The 12,542-nt window shown below is 51.1% G+C and overlaps 1 protein-coding gene across 1 annotated transcript in view; it reads left to right on the top strand.

Annotated features, from left to right (window-relative positions):
- The window catches only part of SWI5 (SWI5 homologous recombination repair protein), a gene marked incomplete at its 5' end in the record, with an annotated part of 66,320 nt that overhangs the window by 24,172 nt on the left and 29,606 nt on the right, over window positions 1-12,542 (top strand). Inside the window, 2 exons of the mRNA XM_085614106.1 lie at window positions 1,217-1,338; window positions 4,318-4,412. Coding sequence (XP_085470232.1) covers window positions 1,217-1,338; window positions 4,318-4,412 — 217 coding nt within the window. The remainder of the gene's footprint in view (window positions 1-1,216; window positions 1,339-4,317; window positions 4,413-12,542) is intronic.

The following is a 12,542-nucleotide window of genomic DNA, read 5'->3' on the forward strand; positions in this document are numbered from 1 at the left end:
CCAGTGGCCCCTGCAGCAGGGGCCCCTGTGGCAGAGCTGGCCTTGGGTGATGCGTGACTCTTGCAGCAGGGGCCCCTGTGGCAGAGCTGGTTATGGGTGATGTTACCCTTGCCCCTGTGCCCCTTGCAGCAGAGCTGGTCTTGGGTGAGCCCTGACTCTTGCCCCAGTGGCCCTTGCAGCAGAGCTGGTCTTGGGTGAGGTGTGACTCGTGCACCAGCGCCCCTTGTGCCAGAGCTGGTCATGGGTGATGTTACCCTTGCCCCTGTGCCCCTTGCAGCAGAGCTGGTCTTGGGTGAGCCGTGACTCTTGCCCCAGTGGCCCCTGCAGCAGGGGCCCCTGTGGCAGAGCTGGCCTTGGGTGATGCGTGACTCTTGCAGCAGGGGCCCCTGTGGCAGAGCTGGTTATGGGTGATGTTACCCTTGCCCCTGTGCCCCTTGCAGCAGAGCTGGTCTTGGGTGAGCCCTGACTCTTGCCCCAGTGGCCCTTGCAGCAGAGCTGGTCTTGGGTGAGGTGTGACTCGTGCACCAGCGCCCCTTGTGCCAGAGCTGGTCATGGGTGATGTTACCCTTGCCCCTGTGCCCCTTGCAGCAGAGCTGGTCTTGGGTGAGCCGTGACTCTTGCCCCAGTGGCCCCTGCAGCAGGGGCCCCTGTGGCAGAGCTGGCCTTGGGTGATGCGTGACTCTTGCAGCAGGGGCCCTTGTGGCAGAGCTGGTCGTGGGTGATGTGTAACTTTGCCCAGTGGCCCCTGCAGCAGAGCTGCTCTCGGCGTTGCTGTGGTTGAAATCCCCACAGTTGTATTTATTGTTGCTCCTCTTGCTGTGACCTGTTAAAACTCCTAGTTAATGAGCAGGTTTCCTCGCTGTTGCTTCTGTCCACAGCAGTTTGTCTTCTGTCCTTGTTCAAGGTCACCCTGAGCCCTAGAGTGCACCGCTCTGCGTCCTTGCGTCCCCTTGTCATAGCAGCAGGTGGTATTCAGCAGCCACGCCCACGAGGGGTGCAGGCCCCATCTCTGGAGAGCAGGCAGGCGGCCCCTGCCGCTGAGGAGAGACCCGTTGGCCTCCTCCTGGATGGAGTCCTGGTTAGCACCGGGGCTGGCCAGTCTCCTCTGTCAGAGCTGGCCACCTGCCCCCCTCCTGGTTCCCTTGCCCTCTGGTCAGCCATTCGGGGCTCAGGGGACTGGTGCTGCCTCCATTCCTGACCCTCTGTCTCATTCCAGATTCAGTCTCCGAGGGGCTCCAGCCCTGGGGCCGGCAGAGAAGATACCCTCCGGATCGAGGTAGCTGAACTGAGGCGCAAGGACTCGGACCTGGACGATGAGGCGCAGCAGCTGATGGAAGAGTAAGTGCACGGCTGCTCCTGTGGGGTGAGAGCCGGGGTACCTGTGCCCTAACACGTGAGAGCCCCCTGGGATGGGAGAGTCGTCTCTCTTCAGTGCTTTGGAAGTCCGTTTCCAGGGGACGCCAGCTCTGCCCCTTTGGGACTTCTCCCTGGTTGCAAAGCCCCTTGGAGGCCCCTCTCTCAGACCAAGTATTTCTGTGATCACAGCGCCTCCCTCAGTGTGGGGTTTTGTGTCTGCTTCCAGGCCATGATGCACCGCACGAACCGCAATCGGGTTGTAAGGTACTTCTAAACACTTCCACGCTGGTTGGTGTCTCAGACCCTTGTTAGCACCCCCAAGCTGATGGATGTCTCAGACCAGGGGCGCAACTGGACCCGAACTTCGGAGGGGTTAACCCTCTCAGCCATGGCTGGGCCTAGCACTGGTCGCACACGGTGCAAAAGTCCTTTTTGGTGCCCCCTCCCCCATTTCCTCCTTCTCTATAAATTCCCTCACTACCACTCGCCAACAATGCACCTCATCTCTCTATTGCACCTTTCTGACAAACATTTCATATTTTTTTTATATCTCTACTCATAGTTTGCTCACACTCAGTTCTGTGATCTGCATGGTACACGTTCTTTGTAGCAGGCACATTAACCCTCTGCGCTATGTGGATGGCAGGAGTGCCCATGTGAGTGCACGGTGAGCGATGTGGGAGTAGGGTAAGAGGAGTGACTGCAGGGTGAGTTAGGTCGCCATGTGAATTTGGGTGCGGATGTAACTGCAGAGTGGGACGAGTTAATGCATGGTTAGTGATGGGCTTGTTTGAGTGAGATTGCAGATTGAGCAGTGAGGGGGACAGGTGGGTGAAGTGTCGCATGAGTGCGGGTGAGTAGTGTGCTCGTGTGACTGCAGGGTGAACAGCGCAAGTGCATTGTGATCACTGTGAGTGCAGGGTGAGCGAGTGAATGGTGTGAGTGCATGGTGATCAGTGTGAGTGCATTGTGATCGCTGTGAGTGCAGGGTGAGCGTGAAAGTGAAGGGCGAGAATGAGGTGAGTTGCCTGAATGCGAGGGGGAAACCCAGACACATGAAGTAACTCAGCATGTTATTGACGGCGGCGTAGGGTTTCAGATAGAAGTTAAACTATTGCTATTATGGCATTAATCATGGATCGAGGATGGAGGAAATAATGGGCTGATCTTGCCAGCTCATTATTTTGATGTCCCAGACGGTACAAATATAAGCAGGCCCCTAAAGCCGTATTTTCAGCACTTATCTGTGCATACTTCAAACAGCAAATCGAAAGCACTTTTAATTGTGTTCTAGGGCTGCCTGAATGATCCATGGCTAATAAAGGGAACAAAGACAGAGGTCACATTACAAATAAATACATACTTTTTTATTTATAACCCTATTTAGTGTCGAGAGGTCTTTGCAGGCTCTTTAAACAACACATGGCTGGCATGTTTCTTTTGGCAACCCTACTTTATAATCCTTTTCAGGATATGGATTTCCTGGAAAGGCAGAGTGGGGGCCCAGGTGGTACTGGAATCAGAAAATAAAACTAAGCTTCGGTAACCAGTTTACAAAGGTATGCAAATGGTCTTTAAAGACCTGTGAAAAGCTTGAGCTCCTGATACTGCCCAGCCAAGCCTACAGCAGCTAGCCGGAGAAGTGACGGGGGGTGGGCAGCTCAAGCTGCAGCAGCCTGGCCTGAGAAGTGACGGGGGGGGCAGCTCAAGCTGCAGCAGCCTGGCCTGAGAAGTGACGGGGGGGGCAGCTCAAGCTGCAGCAGCCTGGCCTGAGAAGTGACGGGGGGGCAGCTCAAGCTGCAGCAGCCTGGCCTGAGAAGTGACGGGGGGGCAGCTCAAGCTGCAGCAGCCTGGCCTGAGAAGAGACAGGGGGGCAGCTCAAGCTGCAGCAGCCTGGCCTGAGAAGAGACGGGGGGGGGACTGAAGCCCTTTCAGACCTATGGGTGTTGCGTGCCTGTCAGGGGTCTAATCCCCCTCCGGCTGATGGATGTCTCGGACCCCTCTAATCACACTCAGGCTGATGGATGGGGCGGCCCTCGGTGACCGGCTGCAGGCTGGGGCGGCCCTCGGTGACCGGCTGCAGGCTGGGGCGGCCCTCGGTGACCGGCTGCAGGCTGGGGCGGCCCTCGGTGACCGGCTGCAGGCTGGGGCGGCCCTCGGTGACCGGCTGCAGGCTGGGGCGGCCCTCGGTGACCGGCTGCAGGCTGGGGCGGCCCTCGGTGACCGGCTGCAGGCTGGGGCGGCCCTCGGTGACCGGTCCCAGGCTGGGGCGGCCCTCTGTGACCGGTCCCAGGCTGGGGCGGCCCTCTGTGACCGGTCCCAGGCTGGGGCGGCCCTCTGTGACCGGTCCCAGGCTGGGGCGGCCCTCTGTGACCGGTCCCAGGCTGGGGCGGCCCTCGGTGACCGGTCCCAGGCTGGGGCGGCCCTCGGTGACCGGTCCCAGGCTGGGGCGGCCCTCGGTGACCGGTCCCAGGCTGGGGCGGCCCTCGGTGACCGGTCCCAGGCTGGGGCGGCCCTCGGTGACCGGTCCCAGGCTGGGGCGGCCCTCGGTGACCGGTCCCAGGCTGGGGCGGCCCTCGGTGACCGGTCCCAGGCTGGGGCGGCCCTCTGTGACCGGTCCCAGGCTGGGGCGGCCCTCTGTGACCGGTCCCAGGCTGGGGCGGCCCTCTGTGACCGGTCCCAGGCTGCGGCGGCCCTCTGTGACCGGTCCCAGGCTGGGGCGGCCCTCTGTGACCGGTCCCAGGCTGGGGCGGCCCTCTGTGACCGGTCCCAGGCTGGGGCGGCCCTCTGTGACCGGTCCCAGGCTGCGGCGGCCCTCTGTGACCGGTCCCAGGATGCAGTACTTTGTCATGACTGTGAGGCCCCTCTGGTATCTTCTAGACTGCAGCCCCCCTCAGACCCTTCTGGGATTCCAAGCTGTGATTCATGAGTATCTGAAACAGTTCTTTTTTTGCCTTCCAGGGGTTACAGTGTGGATGAGCTTGATGAGCACATTGCACTTTTGCATGAGTACAACGACCTGAAAGATGCAGGACAGCTGCTGATGGGCAGACTAGGTAAGAGTTACTCTGTACATCCCACCCCTGACAGCAGCCAGAGCAAGGTGAGCCACGATATTCCATCCCTGACTGAAAGGGTAGAGAGCTAGACTTCTGCAGTTCTTCATTGACTTCATTGAAGGAGACCCAATGAGACACCGCATGCAAACCTCCACACGTGGTGCCCCCAGAGCCACAGCATGCAAACCTCCACACGTGGTATCCAGAGACACCGCATGCAAACCTTCACACATGGTATCCACAGAGACTCCGCATACAAACCTCCACATGTGGTACCCACAGAGACATAGCATTCAAACCTCCACACGTGGTATCCACAGAGACACCGCATGCAAACCTTTACGCGTGGTACCCACAGAGATACCGTATACAAACCTCCACACGTGGTACCCACAGACACCGTATGCAAACCTCCACACGTGGTACCCACAGAGACACCGCATGCAAACCTCTACGCTTGGTACACACACAGATACTGCATGCAAACCTCTACACATGGTACCCACACATACACCTTATCCTTAAATACAAACTGTACTCCCGGTACCACACAGACACGTCATGCTTGAATGGAAACCACTATATATTATAGGGGGCCTATTCACTAAATGCATTTTGAAGTAGCATAATTGTACTACTAAGGTACAAAATGCTATTCCCATGCCTAAATGTGGAAATCTACACCTCAGCATCGCCAGTGACTTCATAGAACTCTGCACAATTAAATATACATTTTGGTAGTGAAGGTAGGAGGGATAGAATGGAGTGACTGGGAAATACTTGCTACTAAAGGGTATGGGTTAAGGGGGGGGGGGGAGTATGGAGGAGGTTATAGACTTGCATACCCCCACCCACAAAAAAGTAAGTCTGTTGCCTTTCACGAACTGCCCTTCTATTGTTACTACAGGCCAAAAGGCCACAAAGCAGTTGTGAAAGTACTCCAGCTCCGAACTGGAGTAAGTCCACCACGCATGGCTACCTACTGGTTCTGCAACACCCTCCCATAGAAAATAATAGAAGTAGGGACTCAAAATAAAAAGTCATAGGAAGCAATGTTAAAACAAATATTTAAACTATTTAAAAATTGAAATAAGTTTAATTTAATGTTTTAAAAATTGTCTAATACAACATTTTTATTGTATTTTTAAATAATTTAATCTTGTTATTTTCAAAATTAATGTAACTTCAATATAGATTACAATAATTCAATTATTTTAATTCTTGGCATCAATTTTTATAATTTTTAGAACCTCTTAATTTTTTTTTTACTTCACATGGAATTTTTTTCTTTTAACTGCATAACATTTATAGCTTTCATTTTATATTTTCTAAATTTTAATTTACAAGTTCATGCTGTATCATTTTATGATATTCTACAATTCATATTTAAGATAAAAATAGTTTTCCTAATATTTTTTAATGTTTAATAAAGTTTTAGATCTCTGCCAAGTGTGCCGAACGTCAAATACAGTTGTAAATTCTCTACTTGTAGTAACTTCAGTCACATTTGATGTTTTTAATGAATCCACCCCATATTTTGGGGGTGAGTACGTTTACATTTTAAGTAACTTTGTACTCCTAATTAGTCAATAGCCAAAAGTAGTAAAGTTACTCAAAAGTGTAAGAGTAAATGTACTCGTAGTAAATGCATGTGTAGGTTTACCTTTATGATTAGGGCCTATAATACGCCCACAGACAGCGTGTACTCGAATGCAAACCTCTTCACATACTTTGAGGTTGAAGCGGAGTTCCGTATACCTCACAGACCTAAGATGTGAGAGGCTGCAGCCTCTCCTGCGTGCGGGTTGTGAGGGGGGTAGGCGAAATGGCATCTTTCAACTCTGACTGGCTATGAGCGAGCTGTTGGGAAGGACAATCAATCAGGGAATTGTAAGCGCGCTACTCACCTGTGAGGGCCTCAAGGCGCTGGGGGGGGGGGGGTCCCCGCAGATCTGTTAATCTGAAGAGCCAGGTCTTGAGGGTCTTCCTCAAGGTCCGAGATCTTGCACGTGCTTTCCCGGCATCATGCCAAGGCTAATCATGTGGGGCCTGCTCACAGGGTTCATTCACAAGAGGAGTTTTGTAGGTGGGTGAGGGCTGTGATTCTTCAAAGGTGTCACCCTGAGCTCTCAGTACCCTGAGCCAGCCCAGCCCTTGAACCCCTCAGCACCAGTAGCTAAAAGGCATCTTTTCCACTAACATGTCTCTCTTCTCAAGAATGAACTTGCTGTTCGAGGCATATGAGCTGCAGATCACACACTTAGGATAGTAGATCGCCATCTGGTGTTGGGGTCGCCATCTGGTGTTGGGGTCGGATGCTTGCAGGTGGTTGTTGTCTTCGGAAGAAGTCTTTGGTCACGTGATAGGTCACACCTCCCTTGGACTACAGTGCGCATGGGCATCAACTCCATCCTCAGATTGTTTTTTTCCGCAATTGGGTTCGGATGTAACTTTTCCACTCCGCTTGAAAATCTCAAATACAAGTTTTCGAAGCGAAAAAACTTCTAACAACTACATCGAAGCATCTTCACTCGACATCGAATTCATCGGCTCGATTCCGGACGTCGACGCGGGCGGTTGGGCCTATCCACGCCGTGAGGCCTACGGCTCATGGAAAGGACGCCGTTTAAAAAATGCCCCCAGTGTGGAGCAAAATTTCCACACAGTGACCATCACAAAGTCTGCAACCTGTGCCTATCACCGGAACACGACGAAGCCAGCTGTCCAACCTGCGCAGCATTTCGATCCAAAAAGACCATTCGGGATCGAAGAGCTCGACGCCATATCATGGCACACAAAACAGCCCCGGAACCAGAAAACATCTTTGAGGGTCCCGATGTCCCGGAAGAAGATTCAGAGGAGCTTCAAATCATCTCAGAAGCAGACGACTCAGACGACCCCATTACTCCTGGGCAACGCGTGAGTACCACTGCCCCAACCCCTCCAAAGGCATTGGTCAAGACTTCGCCAGCTGGCCTCAGTCGAGACTGAAAACACCCTTCAGAAGCCCCGCCTCCGGGCTCGGCTCCGAAGAAACATAAGCCTTCCGGTGGCTCGGGCCCGAGTAAGCCGCTTGTAATTGTACCTTCGGCACCGAAGACAAAAGACCCCTCGGCACTGAAATCGGATCCGACACCCTCTGCACCGAAAATATCGAGGTCCATAGATAAATCGGCACCGAAGCTTCCCAAACCGAAAGACTTAACTTCGGCACCGAAACCCTCATTGGCACCGAAACCCTCATTGGCACCGAAACCTTCATCGGCACCAAAACCACCGGCTAAGGACTATAATACACCTCCTAAAGCCAAAAATTCGACCGATCAACCAAAACCTCGATCGGAACCGAAAAAATCAGCGCCAAAATCTGTTACTGAAGAACAAGAACTTTTCCATCCAGATCCAACACAAAAAAGGATCTATATTAACCCAAAGACTGCAGTGCCATGTAAGAAACGGAAACTGGACACAACACCTGCCCCAGTTCCTATAACAAAGAAGGACTCGGCAACATCACCTATTCCTCCTTCCTCTCCCATACGACCTTCTACCCCACCCCCTCTGCCTACACCACCCTTACCTTTACCTTCTCCATCACATACACCACCTCCACAGGATGATGATGATGACCTAGGGGGAGGGGGTGACCCTGGGGATCCTAATGATCCGTTCACGGGTCCAGGTACCGCACCATTATTCGATTGGGCATACCCTCTATCAGATATGCCTGACCCTGCACCATATCCCTTCAAACCATCACCTCCAGACGACCACCTGGAGTTTGGACAACTAGTAAACAGGGCAGCACTTTACCATGGCGTCACCATGCACTCCGATGCACCGAGGAAGATTTCCTCTTAGACACATTTGAACAGTCTCAGAAAACAGTACAAATTCTACCTATGATTAAAGGTGTCACAAAATACGCCACAGAAGTATTTAAAGACCCCGTCCGTGCCAGGGTACTTAACCCAAGAATTGAGAAAAAATATAGACCTGCCCCAGAATATCCTTGTTGCATCAAAGGACAGCTCCCTCTTGATTCTTTGGTCGTTTCCAACGCAAGCAAACGCGCCAACTCCCAAACCACGGGAGATACACCACCCCCTGACAAATAATCTAAACTATTGGAAGCCTTGGGCAAACGAGTAGCAGCACAAGCGGCTAATCATTGGCGTATTGCCAACACCTAAGTCCAACTATCACGGTATGATAGGGCTCACTACGATCAGTTGGAAATTCTGCTACAACACTTGCCAGACCAATACAAGACCCAGGCAAATGACCTTATGCAAGAGGGGAAACTTATCTCAAATGCATCCATCAAATGCGCACTTGACGCCGCAGACACCGTCTCTAGAGCAATAAACACAAGTGTACTCCTCAGACACCATGCCTGGCTACGCATTTCAGGCTTTAAGCCAGAAGTACAAAGTACCATACTTAGCCAACCATTTAACCAAGAGCAACTATTTGGGCCGGCAGTAGACACTGCACTCGTAAAAATGAAAAAAAGACAACGAGACTGCGAAGTCCATGGGAGCATTGCAGTCTCCACAACCACGCGGCTCCTTTCGGCGCTCCTTCTACAGAGGAGCCTCCAAGAATATGGGAGCAGACACCTCCTCTACCTTCAAAACCTCTCAACAAACATCCCCCCAGTAGAGGATATTTTAGAGGAGGATATAGAGGAAACAACACCAAGGGACGAGGTAGAGGTAATACCAACACTCGTACCTCCCCCGCCACAAAACAGTGACTTTCCTCCACTCCCCCCAGACCATTTCACTCCAGTCGGGGGCAGACTCAAACAGTTCCTACCTGTCTGGAACTCCATCACAACAGACCAGTGGGTAAGACAAATTATCCAGTATGGTTACTGCCTAGAACTCACCACTACCCCCCCACACATACCACCCAAGCAGCGTTCCATGTCACCAGACCATCTTACGCTCCTCAAACAAGAGGTTCTCTCATTGCTTCAAAAACACGCAATAGAACCAGTACCCTTACAACATCAGGGTACAGGGGTATACTCACTATACTTCCTAATCCCCAAAAAGGACGGGACTCTAAGACCAATACTCAACCTCAGGCCCCTAAATTTGTATATAAACTCAGATAATTTCCATATGATCACCCTTCAACAAGTGCTCCCACTACTACAACAAGGCGATTTCCTTGCCACACTACATCTCAAGGACGCTTATTTTCACATTCCCATACATCCTGCTCACAGGAAGTACCTAAGGTTTGTGGTGGACGGACAACACTATCCGTTTACAGTCCTTCCATTCGGGGTGACAACTGCGTCCAGAGTATTCACCAAATGTCTAGCAGTTGTAGCAGCGCATCTCAGAAGACAACAAATTCATGTCTTCCCGTACCTAGACGACTGGCTAATAAAAGCCAAGTCATTCACCAAATGCGTTCTACACACTCACCAAACTATTCAACTCTTACACCACTTGGGATTCACAATAAACTATCACAAATCTCATCTCCAACCCTCCCACATACATCAATATCTGGGAGCCACCATAAATACCTCCAAAGCCCTTGCATATCCCAGCCCAACCAGGATAGCCAACATACAAGCTCTAATCGCGAAGTTTCAAACCCAACACTCTCTTCCAGCAAGAGTGTTCATGCAACTCATAGGCATGATGGCGTCATGCATCTTCATTGTGCCTTATGCAAGACTACAAATGCGTCCCTTGCAACAGTGTCTAGCACGACAGTGGAATCAGGCTCACGGGCAACTAACAGATCTGGTGTTGGTGGACAGCCGCTCACATCGCTCTCTAAAATGGTGGAACACTATAAACCTGTCCAAAGGGCAGCCGTTCCTCGAGCCTCTTCCACAAATAGTGCTAACAACGGATACATCACTCACAGATGGGGATCCCATCTCCTAGGACACACCACTCAGGGCAAATGGACCACTCAACAGAAACTGCTCCATATCAATTACCTGGAACTACTGGCAATATTCCTAGCACTAAAATCATTCTAAATACATCTCCAGAACAAGACTGTCCTCATCCGTACGGACAACATGACAGCCATGTATTATATACAAAAACAAGGCGGCACACATTCTCTCCAGCTGTCCCAGCTTGCACAGAACATTTGGAGATGGGCCGTTCCCCAGAACATATACCTACTTGCAGAACACCTTCCAGGGGTTCACAATCAGATTGCCGACCTGTTAATTCAACAGACTCAACAGATCCACGAATGGGAATTACACCCACAAGTCCTACTCCCCTTTTTTCCAACAACGGGGCCAACCAGACATAGATCTGTTCGCCACACACAAACGCAAAATGCCCAACCTTCGTCGCCAGGTTTTCCCACCCACAGTCGAAGGGCAATGCACTGGTCAGGCAGATTTGCGTACGCTTTTCCGCCTCTCCCACTCATTCCATTCGTGGTACGCAAGCTCCGGCATTAGTCTCTCAAACTGATCCTAGTAGCTCCCACATGGGCACGCCAACCCTGGTGCACAACGCTACTGGAACTCTCTCTAGTTCCACACCAAAAACTGCGCCTCTCCCCGTCCTTATTAACTCAGAACCATTGAGAAATCAGACACCCAGATCCAGGTCAACTGAATCTAGCGATCTGGCTCCTGAAGTCCTAGAGTTCGGTTACCTCAACCTACCACCAGACTGCATGAATTTTATAAAGGAGGCCAGACGGCCTACTACTAGAGCCTGCTACGCTACAAAATGGAAAAGATTTGCCATTTACTGCACTAACAATGATATACGCCCACTGGATGCATCCATCCAGAACATCATTTGCTACTTACTACACTTGCAAAGATGTAATTTATCGTACTCATCCATACGTCTCCACCTAGCAGCATTAGCAGCCTACTTACAAAATCAACAGCACTTGTCACTCTTTAGAGTCCCTGCGATCAAAGCCTTCATGGAAGGCCTTAAGAGAATTATTCCGCCCAGATTACCACCTTCCCCAGTGTGGAATCTAAACATTGTTCTCACTAGGCTCATGGGTCCCCCCATTTGAACCTCTGCATAAATGCGAACAGCAGTTCCTCACATGGAAAGTGGCTTTCGTTATTGCTATCACATCCCTGAGAAGGGTAAGTGAAATCCAGGCTTTAACCATACAAGAACCATTCTTACAATTACACCGCAGCAAAGTGGTTCTTAGGACAAATCCAAAATTCCTGCTAAAAGTCATATCTCCGTTCCATCTTAACCAATCAGTCGAGCTACCAGTGTTCTTCCCAAATCCGGACTCGGTAGCTGAAAGAGCTCTTCATACCTTAGATGTTAAAAGAGCCCTGCTTTACTACATTGACAGAACCAAATCATTCCGCAAAACCAAACAATTGTTTGTTGCTTTCTCTCCACCACATAAAGGCAACCCCATTTCCAAATCCGGGATAGCCAGGTGGATAGTTAAATGTATCCAAATATGCTACCACAAGGCTAAACGTACACTATCAGTTCCCCCGAGAGCGCATTCCACACGCAAAATAGGGGCTTCCATGGCATTCTTAGGAAACATTTCCTTAGAAGATATTTGTAAGGCAGCCACATGGTCTACAACACACACCTTCACTAAACACTATTGTGTTGACGTGCAAGCAAAGCAACAAGCTTCTGTGGGTCAGGCTGTCCTTAAAACTTTATTTCAAACTGCTGCAACCGATACAGGTGACCACCGCTAGGGGAGAAACTGCTATATAGTCTATCCTAAGTGTGTGATCTGCAGCTCATATGCATCGAACGGAATATGCTACTTACCAGTATGCATCTATTCTTGGCATGTAGAGCTGCAGAGCCACACACGCCCACCCACCTCCCCGGGACCTGTATCTGTTCCAGCAGCGTCTTACTTAGACATTACACATGGACATCTCTCTCTCTTTTCTACAAACTCCATAATTTCCCATCATGGCGAAAAACAATCTGAGGATGGAGTTGATGCCCATGCGCACTGTAGTCCAAGGGAGGAGTCACCTATCTCGTGACCAAAGACTTCTTCCGAAGACAACAAAAACCTGCAAGCATCTGAGCCCAACACCAGATGGCGATCTACTATCCTAAGTGTGTGGCTTTGCAGCTCTACATGCCAAGAACAGATGCA

This window comes from Triturus cristatus, chromosome 1_2 (genome assembly GCF_964204655.1).
Source record: "Triturus cristatus chromosome 1_2, aTriCri1.1, whole genome shotgun sequence".
NCBI lineage: Eukaryota > Metazoa > Chordata > Amphibia > Caudata > Salamandridae > Triturus > Triturus cristatus.